At 43.0% G+C, this 16,718-nt stretch overlaps 1 protein-coding gene across 2 annotated transcripts in view; it reads left to right on the top strand.

The window, feature by feature from the left end:
- Positions 1-7,840, top strand: part of RAB41 (RAB41, member RAS oncogene family) — a 586,928-nt gene extending 579,088 nt beyond the window's left edge. For both annotated transcript variants that reach the window (XM_085608359.1, XM_085608360.1), the window contains exon 8: positions 5,337-7,840. In XM_085608359.1, the coding sequence (XP_085464485.1) occupies positions 5,337-5,401 (65 nt within the window). In that variant the 3' untranslated portion in view covers positions 5,402-7,840. The remainder of the gene's footprint in view (positions 1-5,336) is intronic.
- Positions 7,841-16,718: the final 8,878 nt, after the last annotated feature.

Below are 16,718 nucleotides of genomic sequence, written 5' to 3' on the forward strand. Positions count from 1 at the left end.
CTCCTTAGAATGTTGACAACCTGCTCATGTCAGAGAGCAGATGACTTGAATAAAGTGACAGTTGAACTTCCTCTGGTCTCGTCACTTCTATTACTACAATTACATATTTAAATGTGTTTTGAAAAGTGTATTTGAGGCTGTGCTGGAAACTACCGCGAACCCCCAGATGCACCTCGACAGACTGCACGGAGTCTTCCAGCAGGGTAGCCCTCAGGATGCCCTCCAGATGTTGTAACCAGAGTCTTATTTTTTTTATGAGGACAAAGAAACAGTGATGACGCGGGCCCCGTAATGGAGGCCCCATCTCCTTTAATGGCTTGACTAACTTTCCAAGTTCTATCCCTAGTTATGTTGGCTAAACGTACATTTTTCGAGCCAGTCCTTGATTATCTGTGCTCCAAAGACCTACACTGAAGATGGAGTCACCTGTTCGGACTTCTTTTTTTGTTTTTGTTTCTTAAGTGTGAGGGTCTGCTGCTCTCCCTGGTGTCATTAGAAGAAATACGAAAAATAGTGGGTCTCTCAGCTGATGACTCTGAACTGACGTCACAACCTGCCAAGAGAAAACAGAGGAACAGAGGCTGTTGGACCGAGGTCACCCACTAGAGAAACCACCGAAGAAATAGTCACAGCAGAGAGGGTTCCCAAACTCATCTCCAACAAGCTCAAATGGGGTAGGGAGGCTCGGTCTCCGTAACATACATAAGTGATTTTGTTAGTTGTGCATAATCCTCCAGTCTAGGCTTGCCTGTGAAAAAGCCATTCAACTTATTCCACACTCACTGGTTGGGACGTAGACAATGACATTTTCTCCCCACCCCCTTTTTCCTTTTTATTCTCTACTGCCTGTGTGGAGACTGCGACAAAGGTGCCAACACAGTGGAATGGATATCCCTCGCCCATGGGGCTTTGGAGTCACTGCTGTATATAGTACCCTCTTAGTTAATATTTATTTGATGTTTATTGTTGGGGTGTTTGAGGTTTGGGGGAGTAACGGGTCACATAGTCTCACAGGACATGTACATGATTGCACTTGGGTCGCACTATGTGCTCACAGATTGTGGCGCTTATACGCTTTGCTACCTTTTCACAAAAAATGTCACCTCATTCGACAGTTTAAGTCCTCACGTATTATGTTCAGGGTCTGAATAACCCCTACCAAATGCTTCGGTCTGCTGGCAGAACTGCAGCGCTCCATGACTGATATTTTCCTTTTACAGAAGACACCTGTTAAAGCAGGAAGAGCGGCATTCTCCATTCTTCCTGGTCCAATATCATGCTTCAGCCCTTAGTAAGTTGGATGGTGCGGCTGTCTTGAAAAGAGATGCTGTCTGATTCAGCAAGCTTAAGGTGACAGCCGATAAACCGGGCAGGTGGATAATGGTGGCAGGCACTGGCAACAGAGCCCTGATCACTGTAGCATCTATCTACACTCCTAGTGTTGCCCAGGATAAATACATTACGCCTACTATTCAAGATATAGTCAGACTCTCTAAATCTCCTGCAATAATGGGGGCGGACTTCAACTGTGTGATGCACCACACATAAGATAAATCAGCGGTCAGGGGCACACCTACACTCACTCCCGCATCACAATCTCTTTTCCATTTCCTAGATTTGGTAGATGATGCCACAAACCTTCGCTTTCAGTAGAATACTCCTGTTTTTCTGCCGCCCACCAGACGTACGCAAAGATTGACTACATCCTGTTAGGCCATCGGCTGACCTCATGTGCAGGAGGTGGAACAACTTCCCCAGATAATTTCTGATCATGGGCCAGTTTTATTAGAGCTTGCTTGGCTTTCGGAGTCAGGGGTACCCACCTAAGACCTGAAGAGTGAATGACTCCTTACTGAGGGACCAGGTGGTGATTCATGAAATTAGGTAGGCCATCGACACATTCCTGCAGCTTAACAATAAGTGAAAACTTGACCCAAAAACTATTCGACACGCTGTAAAAATGGCTCTCTGAGGAAGATTTATCCAGGAGGCCTGCCGTTTGGGATACCTGAGGGAACTAGCCCTTTTAAACCTGCCTTTTGAACTGCTATCTTTGGAACAACAACAAAAAGCTCACCCATCCAATCAACTAGGTAGACAGCTGGCATCTGTGTTATACGGTTTCTACAAATATAGCAGGACTGTGTATTAAACCAACATGAACTTCATAGTATAGAGACCTATTCCACATATACCATCAGTGAGTGTTGATAGGTTTTCCAACTAGCTCAAAGTACCACATCTAACCTCTAAACCAAACAAGGTAACCTTGAACATGACACGGATTCCCAAGTAATCTGTGGAAACGGATCTAACCCTTTCATTTGGGTCAGTCTTGCACACTCAAGGTAAACACAAGAGATCTACAACAATGCATTTTCAAACATTTATTTGAAAGCTCTTAATCTTGCAAAAAAACATGAGCTGCAATTATTAGAAAGATGAGACATGTTACTGTAATCAGCATTGTTAGAGTGTTAAATAGGGTGAGCAATTCCACCATGTTAATTGTTGCCAATGTTTCCCTACTCACTCCTATCTGTGCCTGAACTATACCGAGAGAGCATAGCGCTAGCATTATTCTGCCTGATCAGTTGGGATAGCCTAACCCCCTCATACCTTGTTCTTAGGCGTCAAGAAGCCGGTCTCAGTGCATTGTTCCTCTCCCTTAGCAGAATGGAGGTCGTAGTCCGCAAGCCTGCATCTCAGTCACAGTCAGCAGCGGTTCCATGATATTTCCCAGCATGGACATGCTTCTCTCAAAGAGCCTTCGCAGGGAAGCTGTATAATAAAACGTTTGGTTTCGTCCAGCTAAAGCGTCTCCATGCGAGCATGAAAAGAAAACAATGACATTCTGTTCTACAAGTGCTACCCTGAAACTAACTGTACCGATTGCAGGGCACCAGTGCCTCTCACACATAGAACACATTCGAGCGTTAACAGATGTCAACTTAAAGAGTCTCATCTAAATTGGAGAATGCATGTGAGCCACACCACACTGTAAGAGACCAGGTGCGCACATTGGAGTACGAAAAGGCGAACTACGTTCTTGCACAAACTGGGGCTTGATATTGTGAAGGGGGAATAAAGCAGGTTCACTACTCGCTGATAAAATGAGGGGGAACAGAACAGAGCAGGTAACAGCAGAAATTAAAGACAACTCGGACTATTCAGATGTCTGCGGAAGCGAAAAAATCGGCCTTCATTGCCTTCTATGAATCCTTGTGTATAAGCACTCACATGGACTCACCACTGGCACCGAATTACCGACACATGGTCTCTCTCCCCCTCTCCCCCCCCCCCCCCCCCCCCCCCTGCTCCCCAACACTTGGAGGACCAAACTCTAGACAAACCCATCACGGTAGCTGAAGATCTTATGGTAACTGAACATCTTATTCTGGGGGAATCTCGGGCCCCAATGGCTACACTGATTCATTCTACAAACGCTTCTAACACCAGCGCCAGTGTTATGCGCCCTCTACAACACCTTCTCACCCCTGTGGTAAACATCTCAAGAAAAGTCTGAGTCTTCTATTGCAGTAATCCTAAAACCAATTAAAAACCTCAAGTGTTCATCGCACAGACCAATCTACTTACTGAACATTGATCTGCACGAAGATCTTGGCAAACCGTATGGAGACTGTGCTGCTTTGCTTGATACAAACAGATCAAGTTGGGTTTATACTAGCGCGCATCACTTCTGATAACACTAAATGTGCTTTCCATCTGATCAATATCGCTACACAGAGATGCTGAAAAGCATTCAACAGGGTGGACTGGGACTTGTTGAGGGTAACGCTTTGTAGGACAGGTTAAGGAGGTCTCTTCTGCAGTTAGGAAAATGCGTTAAATAGATCCACAAATGCATGAGGGGGATGGAGAGGAAATTGGGCGGTCCGGCACACATCTTCTCCACACTGACCAGTCATAAACAATTAAGATATGCCATTCCGTTGATCAACCAATTGTTTTCTCAGATAAACGAGTTCCCGGAGAACTGTCGCACATTCTCATACCCACTCCCATGGACTGTGGAGGTCACGCCCAGCCCGATATTCAAGCATGCCACTTTGGCGCGTGAGAGCCTGCGCGTCCTATAAAGGATGCCTTTTTTGACATCGTAAGATTCCTTTGACATCATTGTGGTATTGGTGGATCAACAGAAATGACACGCATTCATTGTTTGACTATGTTCTATACATCACCATGTGTCCGAGTGCAGATTAAGGGTTGGTGCATGCCTAGCATAGCAATAAATGGAGGCACACGGCAGGGCTGCTCCTTATCTCCCCTTCTCTTTGCCCTATATCTAGAGGCTTTGTTTCAAAAGATCTGACAATCTGAGGCAATTCAGGGTATGCTGTTTAGAGGCGCCACTTGCAAAGTTTCTGCCTTCACTGATGACATTTTGCTCTTGCTCACAACACCTCAGCGCTCCCTACAAGAACTTAAGGAATTGCTAGATGAATGCCACTCGGTGGCAGGGCTCAAAATTAAATCTAACCCTATCTGTGTGCCTTGTGCTTTCAGGTGGGCAAATCCCGACTGACCTTCTACTGAAAGATACCTGTTTCCATTTGTACCCCTTGGGGCTTACCTGGGAATTTATCTCACACCTAACCCTTATGAATGTGCCAGGAGTAATTTAAAATTCATTTATAAAACTACTAACTCTCTAATGATGTCATGGTGCACACATGCTCCCTCTTGGTTAAGTGGAATTACATCCTTTTAAAATGAGTATCCTCCCTAAAATCATTGGTGTCTTAAAATCTCTCACTTACACTCGGAAACCAAGAATTAACCGAGCTGCAGGCACCTTGTGTTGGCTTCAGCTTGGAGAGGAAGAATCCGAGGCTTCATAAAAATTTGTAGGTGAAACCCCAACAGGGTGGACTAGGGGTACCGAACATGCGCGATTGAATTGAGGTATTTGATAGAATGGCTCATGGAAACATCCTACTGTTCTTGTCATTGTTTTTCCTTTCTGGTGGGAATGCCCGCCAGTGCCTTGTAACTTTCAAAAGCAATAAAATATGATTGGAACATAAATGTGTTTTAGAATCCAGCACGTGACACGTATATATTCCGTTTCAGAATTGAAATAAAATGTCCTTGAACGAGAACCATGATTATGGGTAAGCATCTTTTCTTTCCTTTATCACACCCGAAGGTTGGCATGTAACAGGAGGTCCCTTCTGTGGTTCACCACTAGAGTGGCGCTCATGTATCCTTGCTCACGTCATTACCTGCATGTGGTTAGAGATCCAACTCCTGTGCTTCATTTGCAATATTCCATGGCTTTGCAGTGCTTTTCTTTAACTTTAATCTTCCAGTGATTGATATAAAACTAGAAAAGCCGCCTGAAGAACCAGTAACCGAGAGCGGCTGCTCTTGTTAATCTGCAAAGCATTCTCTGCGATGCCTTCCCCAATGGCCAAGTTCCACCCGAGAGCACCACTATCACTGGCCAGGAAAGAGAACTACTCTTCGTGGGCTGAATAACCAATTCCAAGAATAGAAAAATATTGAAAATTCTACATATATCTTATAAATAAGTCTGTGGATGCAGTATCCTTGTGGGGGAGAAATGCCAGGTGTAAAATGTCTGGTTTCATCTATTCCAACTGCATGGTATAGTCCTTAAGATTGCAGAGTGAGATTTGTATGTATAGTTTTAATTTATTGCACTTTGGGCGCACAACCGTGCCACAACTCTGCCAATGTTCCAAAGTTTGAAAGTGTGTGCAGAGACTTGTACCATTCATTACTTTGGGTTCTTTGTGAGTGTACCAGAAAGCTGCTATGATGCCGAAAGCATTTTTATTTCTGTTCCCTACGCTTTGAAACCTAGGGGTTTGTCTTGGGTTTGATTTGATTTTATTGTTTTTGTCTTTAGTGTTGGTAATAAAACTATGGCATTCCTTTAGCAAGTTCTAAGATCATGCGTTAAGTTTCCAGCACTGACATTCCTTGAAGTGCAGGGCTTGTCACCCTACCCCAAAAATGTGTTTTGGGGGTGGCCGGGTGGAAATGAAAGGGTTGCACAAGTTTAATACTGTATTCTAAGGCTTCACTGGGTGCTTTACCACAGCAGATCCTGGACCATGGCCCCATTACATGTGTGTTTTGTTGACAAGATATCTTTCTGCCTCTTAACGTTTAAACTGCACCTTCCTGTTAAATCTGGTTATTTGCACTTGGTTCTATGTATTTTTTACTCAAAAACTGAATTATTACACAGATACTTACATTTACCAACTTAGGTTCCTTTTCTCCTACCAGTTTCACGATCCTTTACCCTGGATTAATGTGGAGCCAACAGTAATTAGTTTGCTTGCTCAAGTGAAAGTTGGACACAGTGACTTTGAGAGATCTTAATGTTTTAATAGTATCTTGATGGGTAATTTTATGAATCGTATGTCCTGGCTTGGCTTCATTAATTCAGTCAAAGAGTTACTTACGCAGGAGTGTCTGTCATTGCCAATGGAGCCTCCATCCCTTGGCCACAGTGACGGGAGAACAAAGCCCATCAATCCTGTCCCTTGATCCACCGTGATAAATATGACTTATGTCTTGTTCACCAAAGGAAACCATGGATTCAACTGGTCACGCGCAACCATTGCCACCTCTATAGCTCTTTGTTTGGAAAGTCAAGGACCTTAATTATGAAATGAGCATTCACTCTTCCAACACCCTATAGTGCTGTGAAGGCAAGGTCCGCTTATTCTTAGTCTCTGTAAGATGTCCAGCACAGCCAAGCAAACATTTAAACCAAACATCTGTCTTAAATTGCATTTTTGTGTACACGTCCTTTCTTGCTGCAGCATGTGGTAAGATTTCTCTGTGAGTAAGTTGTTGAATTATCAATATTTGCTGCGTAAGCAGATGTGGCAAGAAGACCCAAAGAAATAGCGTGAAATCATGATGTGGCAATTCTGTTCCTAATGGGGAGAATACATTTCCCATTACAACATAATGTCTGGAAACCACCAGTGACCTTTCTGAGAGGGAATGCACAAGCCACATCTTTGTTGACTCTTTCCAAGCCTGTGAATCCCGAACCCTTGCTGCCACCCTTTAATGTGGAGAGGTTTGCTTGTTGTATATGTGCTTGGTGTTAGAGGTTGATGGTTTTTCAGGCCTTTTGTATTTCCCTACACGCTATTTTGTTTTGTTCTTCAGTCAGATACCTCTCAACGTTTGCCTTTAAAGGTAGCATGCACCACCCGCATCTCCATGGATATTCCAAAGTAATTGTTAGCTGAATGCGGAATTGCTTTGTGGTCCTTTAACGCTAGCGTTATCTAAATGAACAACATATTAGCCCTCTGTTCCACTCATAAATATAAAGCATTGGATGGAGGGCTAGAAAAACTGTTCCAGCAATGCCCTCGTTCGAAGGCCTCACTTGTTTTCTACTGCAAGAGCTTTTACTTTGTCTCTTGTACATGCTCCACAGTAAGTGGAACCTGATGTTATGTCAGTGTGTCTTTGTATACAGTAAAGCAGTCTCCACTCTCCCCTCACTGGAACATGTGCCCTAGGACCGTCTGTTGTATTGTTCATTAAATCACTGGTTCTTTCAAACAAAATAACGAAAATATTGGTAAAAAAATAGTGAATGAAACTTACTTTACACTGAATACTCTTTGGACGTGTCAAATATTGAGTGTCTGACCCCAATTCTGCTGTTCCCTTTAGCTGTTAGCCAAGTAAATGTGAATATTAATATGAATATTTACTGTATGAACACAACCGTGTATCACAAAATAAACCGATTTCACCAAATAAACATGGCTTTTATTTTTGGGGTTGGGTGATGGTGTCATTTGTTTCATATGCTGTGGTCTGCTTCTAGATAATCAATCTCTTTACAATACTTCTTTCCTCTATATCCAAGTTTCTTTAGATTATCAAACAGTTGTGACCTCTTTTACATCACAGCATTAATTGAATACTGATATGTGTGCGTGAGTGGTTCAATAAGGGAGCAATTGTATTTTATCTGCTTTACTTTGTAAATTGACAGGTCTTAAATCAAAGATAGTAGTGTCCTTTGACAAATGCTCATCCTTCTTCACAGTCACCCTCCTTTAAGTGCAGTTTGCCTCCTTTCCTGCGACAAAGTAGTTAACAAAAACATTTTATTTTTCCACCCACCTGGGTTTCTCGAGTAAAAGAATCACTAAACCCTGTGTGTTAATTTTCTTCCTGTCGCTGAAAGAAAAGCCCATTTGGCTACAACACTAAAATCCAGCTGTCACCAAACTGTGGACAGCCACAAAAGTTACTGGGCGCCATAGCAAATTCCTCCTTAAAAGCTTTAGTTATAATAGAATAGAGCCACAACAATTGTGTCTTAAGAATATTAATAAAGAACAGACTGCCCATGAGCAGACTTATTTTTCAGTGAGGCGCATATACTTTTTATATACAAAATACTACTTAAATACAGTTATGACTTATTTTATTACATGTATGGGATTTCTAAGTTTTTCACAGCCTATGATGTGTTGGGCCAAAAATCACTTTGCAGAGTTTTAAATGTATACCCTGTAAAATAATTCAGATTTCACCATAGAAAGCAAATGGGGCATGAGATGCAATGTGGGGGCCAAGTGGAAGAAAATCAAAGAGATGTGGGAAATGGAGGTGAGAGAACAAACCAATAAAGATCAGAGTAAAGCAGAATGAATCGGAAACTTTTTTCGTGTCGCTGACATGTAACATGCGTTTAGAGGAACAATGGTTCTAATGTGGCCAAGAAAAGGTCCAATTATAAAGGGAGAGCACTATGACTAGAGAGTTGAAAATTAATTTTCTTTAAGGGAGCAAAAACATTGTACATCTGGACAAGACACAGTTCATGTGAAACATTTATTTCCACAATAGTATTATTCAGGTGCTCACACAGTAAGTGAAAGAAGCGTGACGTGCAAAGTGATAGTGCAGTTTAAAATTACGGCATCGCATTGACAACAATTGCAGAAAACTCTTCCAAAAACTTTTTTGCAATAGGAAGAGTTTATGTTGTAAGGGGTCAACGGCGTTTCGATCTCAGTTCGAGATCATCATCAGGACATATGTGGTGAGCAAGCTGAATTGGTACAATATTCTGTGAGGCGAATTGCTGGCAGAGGAAATCAATTAGCGGCTGCGGGTGGACAATTTCGCTCGGTTTTTAGAGCATAACTGAATCGCTCATGAGACTGTCAAAGTGTTCGTGATTTAGAGTTACCGGGGCAGCTGTGTTTAATTAAACGTTTGACTCGCTCCCGGAATTGATAGTTATATTCAGGCCCAGTTCATTGATCAGGGACGAAGGGAACAGCGCGTCTCGCTGCTCTGGCTGCCTGCGATTAGTGCGATCGCACGCATAGTTTCTGTCCTGCTTCACCCCACAGTAAGCTTACTCATTGGTTTACAACAATCTACTAGTACCCAGTCACCCGCTGACCCCCCTGTGCCTTTTCCTGTTATCACAGTACAGGTGGTCCCTACTACTTACTCCCCATTATTCTACCCAGTAAATTTTGTTTTTCCTCCAGTACCTTATTATTTCAGCCCATTACCCTCACTTTCATTAAACTTGTGTGCCTCTCTGCCCCCACCGTGAACATGTTCTCCATCATTGGATCTTTGCTGATATCTATGAAAAATGAATAGCTTTACCTACAGAACGTTTATCTTAAAGACTGCACATAATATTCCTTTTCAAGTCCAAGAGCATGGCTTCCCTTAATTTCTAATGCAATTTTTTTAAAGGTAACAATTCAAAGAGTATGCTGACAGCTATTGCAACCCTAAATAGCAAAAGATTGTTCTCTGACTGTAAGGTCCCAGGGGTTCTCGCAATAAAAATCAGCATAGCATATTTTTCTTTGTAGGTGTATTTATTCACAGTGCACTTTTCATATACCACTGCACTTGTTGCATTTGAAAATGTATTGTTGATATAAATAACTTACCCTGTAATGTTGATTTGCACCGATTAATTTTAAATTCTCATTTTGAATAAAACGTTTTCAAAGACCATATTCTTATAAAAGTTCCACACAAGTCTGACATCTTATTTCTTAAATAATATTTTTTACAGTTTGAGAATACGTGTATGTTATTTATAAAATACATCTTTTGAATGTGCCCATTTTATTGGGGCACTGTGGATGAGATAGAAACACTGCACATACAACCTTTGTATGTTGACTTCAAATAATTCTTATCTTTGTAGCATATGTTGACCATAGATGCATACAATTAGCATTATCCTGCCATCTAGTATTTGGCTTGGACGATTACAATTTGTTTTTTTTCAAAGAAGTCTTTGAGTCACGTGGTACAGTGACTCCTCCTCCGGTGTACACATTGCACATGTTGCTTGGCTCCTTTGTTAGATTGTATTTTTTTCGCCTTCGGGTGTGGATGTCGATTTTGCAGCTGCGGGACCAAAGCTTAATTCCTCACAAGGCCTTTATGGCGCTGGGTTTTTGTGAGAAGCTGGCTTGGTATATGATGCACACTATTTAAGTGGGCACCCTGCATCAATTCAGACAACCCGTATGGTGATTTTAGTGGCCTTAGACAACCTTAGAAAGCTCTTCAATTGGTACCTGTGGAGAGCAGCCTTCAGTCTTAGCCCAGGAGGAGTGTTAAGCAGCTTGTTTTACCAGAACATAATCTTATTGGTATAGATTAAGTGAAAAAGAACCCCACAGTGCATTTATAAAAATAGGTATTTATTATAAGACACTCATAGATATCTCCTAACCCGAGATATAGACAATGCACACAATACTTTTCAATAGAAACAGGTAAGTAGCACGAATACAGTGGTTGGCAGGGGGTGACCAAACCATATACTAAAAGACTATACCCAGAAGATGTAGAAGTGCCAGGGAACCACCTGAGGTAAGTAACCAGGAACCCCACGGAGGCCGTGTGCAAAGTAATAACACGACCACTGGCTCAAATTCGGTCAATGGGTAAGTCGCAGTTTTAAAGAAAAAGGACACTTCTAGTGGACCCTGAAGAAACCACGTCAAAGTGTGGTAAATTTAAATTACCTAGACTTAATTTATGCGGTAAAATTAAATAAGAATAACTCAGTAAAAATAAGAGGCAGAATCCGTGGTATTTGAGGTTATAAAAGGGAATTTATTCCTTACAAAGGAATTGGTTCGAACCAGGCAATCGGGTTCCGTCACCACGAAGGTTCAGGAAGGGATCGGCAATACATTATTGACAGGTTATTATATATATAGTAAATGCATTACAGTAAAGACAGATGCAGGAGGCGTAACAGCTGATAGGAAAGATAAGAATACACATACGTAATAAAAAAGGCGTTACAATAGGCGTGCATAAAGGCGTATACTAGAAACGTCATTAAGAGGATGTCACAGGTGGGTGGATCCATAAGAGAATCCTGCAATGTCAGCAGAAATACATGGCAGAGATGCGCGCGCAGCCGCATGACGTGTGATTGACGTGTAACTAGAGGGTGAAGGGGACTTGACATTTAGCCCTACATGAGGAGACAGAAGTCTGGGATGTCAGAACAACCTAATCCCAAATCGTATCTAATATCTTGTGTTTAAGGAACTATATTATCTGGAAGGGAAGGTCTCTCGGACAGAGTCTATTCTATACTGACTGCTAGTGCGTGTACAAGCGTCTAAGTGTCTACATGAGATGCGAGGGGGCATGGGCCTACCATGGTAACGAAAGCTATGAATTACTTGCACGGAGACAGTGAGGCCGGGCCCTTTGCTCTGCAGCTGGAAGGATGTTTACCTAAACTACTAGACAGGAATGCATTTCTCGAGGAGCGGAGCAGATAACTTGAAGGCTGAATACAGTCTTGGCAGGCAACAGGCCGGGCCAGGCACCGTTAGCCGCGCAGGAAGTAAGACAAAGGTCATGGATACAGATACAGGTCCAGGCTGGAGCATTCAGAGGCAGAAGCAGGAAAAGGCTTGATGGCAGAATTCAGGGCCTACTTGCCTGAGCTGTAAAACGTGAAAAGTGCACCATATAAAGTCGGTGGCCAAGCATACTTAGGAACGGAAAGAGGACATGTTAACGTTGGACACAATGGTATTTGCGTCTTCATAGCTTGAAGTGGAGGGAACATACATGTACTTGTAGCATGTACATGGAGCCGTTGGGGTCTAAGATAGGGGACACAATTGACCATAAAAATTCATATTTCCTCATTCCCTCCTTGTCCCCTACGGACCCTTCATGAAATATCGATCCTCAGGAATCCATCAATCTGTTCATGTAACATCATTTGCTCTTCTTTCTTCTTCCGGGATTTCGAATGAGAACTTGAACGTGGAATACATGATGTGGCACACAGGCCACAAATCGCTGGTCCACATTGTAGACACAGGCAACAACTGAATATTATGAGAAGGCCAATACCTAGGAAGGATAAGATCCTCCATCCCCAGGCTGACAACACGCTCCAGAGCCAACCGGACCAAGTCCAGGTGCCTGGATTCTGGTGTATCTGGCTTACAATCTTATGAAGACGAGTTATGGCTTTGTATACTGATGGCGCGTTTTCTGGAATGAAAACACAGCAACTCGATCCGATGACCCTACAGGCTCCGCCCCTATCGGCTAGGATGACGTCAAGGACAAGACGATTTTGAAGAACAACAATCCGCATCGCAGACTGCTCCTCTGTTAAGTTGCCTAGGGCGGAAGTAGTTTCATTCACTACTGCTTCAAGGGTTCTGGTTAATCTACGTATCAGTTTACTATTAGTGACAACACCTATGTAGGGAAAGAAACCTTTATTGAAATCTGTGTATTGCTCCCATGCCGTTTCAGTGTAGTCGACAATCGGGAGATCTCTCTGGGGTCTATTGTGTACTAAATGGGTATTTCTGTGGTAGTCAGGAGGGGCTAGGAAAACAGGTGGCAGAAGGAATGCAATGTAACAGGTACCATCCCAATCTAGAGGTAAACGTATATATGCGGTATGACCACATATGAAGTAGGAATGACGGGAAGCTCTAAATGTAGACTTGCCTTGATCACTGAATTCGATCACAGTGGTACATTTACTATGACCCATGTGTACTGAACCATTCTTTCTTACACATAATTCACCTTTAACTGGAAATACTGACATAGCGGGCAAGACTGGTGCAGCTTCGGATTCAACATTCAGAATCATGAGGTTAAGTGTAAAATTAGCTAATCCATATACTTCATTTTCTAGGTCAGTTCCTGTCTTTTTGGGAAGTCCCTCCTTGTTAGGGTAACAGGCTTTAAGCAAAACTAAGTTCAGGTTTCCCCATACCCAGTTGCTCTGGTAAACTACAGTATTTGAATCTAAAGAATTAATCAAACTAAACCATGCTCCACAGGAGCCATTGTGTGTGAACGGGTACGGAAAGAGGGGCAGAACTTCCTTTGTATTTCTGATAGGGAGGGAGTCGGCCACATATCCAACAATTTGTAGCATTGCTGGTCTGATGGGAATGATGTAACATACTAATGAATGTGTTGTTGCGCAGCGCAAATCTATAGGGCAACTCATGTGAAGGTAGTTCGCTAAAAGAATGTTCGGCAGTAACATTGTAGGCAGAATGAGCACGCTTGAAAATAGGATAATACATGTGCAACAGTATACTTGCAGCAATAATCAAAAGACTTAGAAAAAACATAATCAATAATGTCACTACACAGTGACTACGAAGTGATTTACAGTATGCATGTTTCTTGAGCTGTTTCTGTCTATTTCTCTCTCTAATTCGGTCTAGAGGATACATGTCAGAGACTAATTTAACCGATTCACCTAGGAGAGGACTTAAACAATCAAATTGTCTGACTTGCTAGACCTTAGTTTCAGTTTGTATTCTTGTGATTCAGTTTTTTCAACCAGGGGGAGTTTTGAGTCAGTCTGTGGGGGAAGGCAAGGCTGAGAGTTCAAATCAGAAGGTAGTCCATGAAATTTCTTGATATGGCTCGAGTGTAGCCAACCCTTGCGACCCTCGACCTTCACTGCTGTCCTCGTGGTCAGGAGTACTAATCTTGGCGTTTGCCAGCGAGGCTCCAACGGACTCCTCCTGTCGAAATTTCTTATGAATACAAAGTCTCCGGGAACCACTTCATGGGGCTTCACCTCGGTGTTGTCGGGAAAGGCTGCAGCTACCTGTGAACGGCAAGATTGTAGTGCAGACATCAAGGAAGCAAGGTAATCTGTCAGCATGTTACAATCGACATCAGTTATTTTTCGAGGTATAGGCGTCCCCCACATATTTGGTGGCCTACCGAAGACCACCTTGTACAGGGATAGCCCTGTTCGAGAATGTGCTACCATTCTCATGTAAAAGAGGGCAACTGGTAAGGCTACTATCCAGTCGACGCCTTTCTCTCTACAGATTTTAGAAAGTCGAATTTTCAGAGTCTGATTATGACGCTCCACGAGACCTGCTGCCTCGGGATGTCGGACACAGTGGAATTTCCATTGATAGCCTAACAAGAGTGAAATGTGTTTCATTAGCTCGGATGAGAACGGCTGGCCGTTATCTGAGTACACGATACGGGGCAAACCATACCGTGGGAAGAATTCACGAACTAACTGTTTGGCAGTAGTCGGGGCAGTGTAATCTGAGACGGGATATGCCTCTGTCCAACGGGAAAAAGCACATACAACTACGAGGACATATTTGAATCCTCGACAACGTTCCATCTGGATATAATCCATCTGGAGGACTTCAATCGGGAGGTTGAAATCCACCTTGCTCTACAGGAATGCTTTTACCGGGGTTAAACTGACAACAAATCATGCAAGTACGCACTTTCTGTTTGGCTGCTGCTCGTAAGTGTTTGTTGAACCAAATGTGTTGAATACTATCTAGCATAGCTTTTTCTCCCAGGTGCGCTGGACTATGTATTGTATTAATGATAACTTGAACCATGGAGTCGGGGAGAAACCATATAGATTTTCCCTTCGTCATCCATCCCTGATCTGTTTGGATCCCTCCTAATTCAGTCCATTTCTTTATTTCTTCTGGTGTAGCATGTGTCTGTATGTCAATTACATCAAGGGCGGGATCCTTAACTGTCATGCAGTGTGTTGATGTCGGAACTATTGTCTTTGTCACGTCAGTTGCGTGATTCCGATTCTGAGCTGTCTGCTTAGCTGTTCGGTCTGCTAGGTCGTTACCCTGGGAAATAAGGTCGGTGACTTTTGTATGGGCCTTGCACTTCATGATAGATATCGCAGTAGGTAGATGTATTGCATCTAATAGAGCTTGAATGAGGGGACCGTGTTGAATGTTGGCACCATGAGAAGTCAAATAACCTCTCTCTCGCCAAAGGACTCCGAAGTCATGGACAACTCCGAATGCATAACGTGAATCTGTATATATGTTAACTTTTTTATTTTTGGCTTGAATACAGGCTTGTGTCAGAGCGATGAGCTCTGCTGCTTGAGCTGACAAAGTGTTAATACAATTCGTTTCAATGACTTCAGTGTCTGTTGTGACTGCATAAGCGGCCACTAACTCTCCTGTACTTGTTCTCATGCATGAACCATCTACATAAAATGTCAGGTCTGGATCTGATAATGGAATGTCTGTCAAGTCTTGTCTGGGTTTCGTCGTAATAGTAATGACTTCAATACAATCATGTGCCAATGGGTCTGTTTCACTTAATGGCAAAAGTGTGGCAGGATTTAATGTACTGCAGCGTCTGATTTCTATGTGTGGCTGAAACAATGTTAGTTCATAACCCGTCAGTCGTGCTATAGTCAAGTGTTGTGTTTGTGTCCGGTTCAAGAGAACCTCTACTGCGTGTGGTACTTGTACTGTCAATTGATGTCCTAATACTATGGAATCGCTTTGTCTGATCGCTAAAGCTGTCGCTGCGACTGATTTCAGGCACGCAGGAAGAGCCTGAGCTACGGGATCTAATGTGCTAGAAAAGTAAGCACATGGTTTGTGTGAACCTGCTTGTTCCTGAGTGAGTACTGACAAGGCAGTACCTTCGCGTTCTGTAACGAAAAGTGTAAAAGGCTTACTGTAACATGGTGTCGCTAAAACAGGTGCTTGGCATAAGGCTTTCTTTAAGTCTTCAAAAGCTTGTGTATGTTCCTGAGTCCAAGGGAGGACAGTCGATGTCGCTGCCTCCTGGGTTGTCAACTGAATGAGTGGTTTTGCTAGAAATGCATATTGGGGAATCCACTGCCTACAGTACGAAGTGAGGCCTATGAAGGCCCGTACCTCCTTTTGTGTCTTGGGTGGTGGCATGTTTACAATTAACTGGATGCGGTCAGGTGTGAGCTGTCTCCCCCCCTTGGACAGCAAGTGCCCAAGGTACACAACTTGCTGGGCACAGAATTATAGCTTCGAAGGGGACACCTTGTGCCCCTTGTCGGCCAGAAAATGTAAAACCGTCAGTGATGCTTTTTCACATTCGGGTTCGCTTCGGGCGGTGATCAGCAGATCATCGACATACTGAAGTAGTGCAGTGTTAACAGGCATGTGGATACTGTCAAGTTGTCTTTTCAGTGCTTGGCTGTAGATGCTGGGGCTTTCTGTGAATCCTTGAGGTGCGCGTGCAAATTTAAAGCTTCGTCCATTTAAACAGAATCCGAACAAATATTGGCTTTCCGGATCGATTGGGACGCTAAAGAAGGCGTTCTTGAGGTCAATTACAGTGAAGAACGTTGCTTCTGAATCAATAGCTGTCAG

Source organism: Triturus cristatus, chromosome 5_2 (genome assembly GCF_964204655.1).
Source record: "Triturus cristatus chromosome 5_2, aTriCri1.1, whole genome shotgun sequence".
In the NCBI taxonomy this organism is placed as follows: domain Eukaryota; kingdom Metazoa; phylum Chordata; class Amphibia; order Caudata; family Salamandridae; genus Triturus; species Triturus cristatus.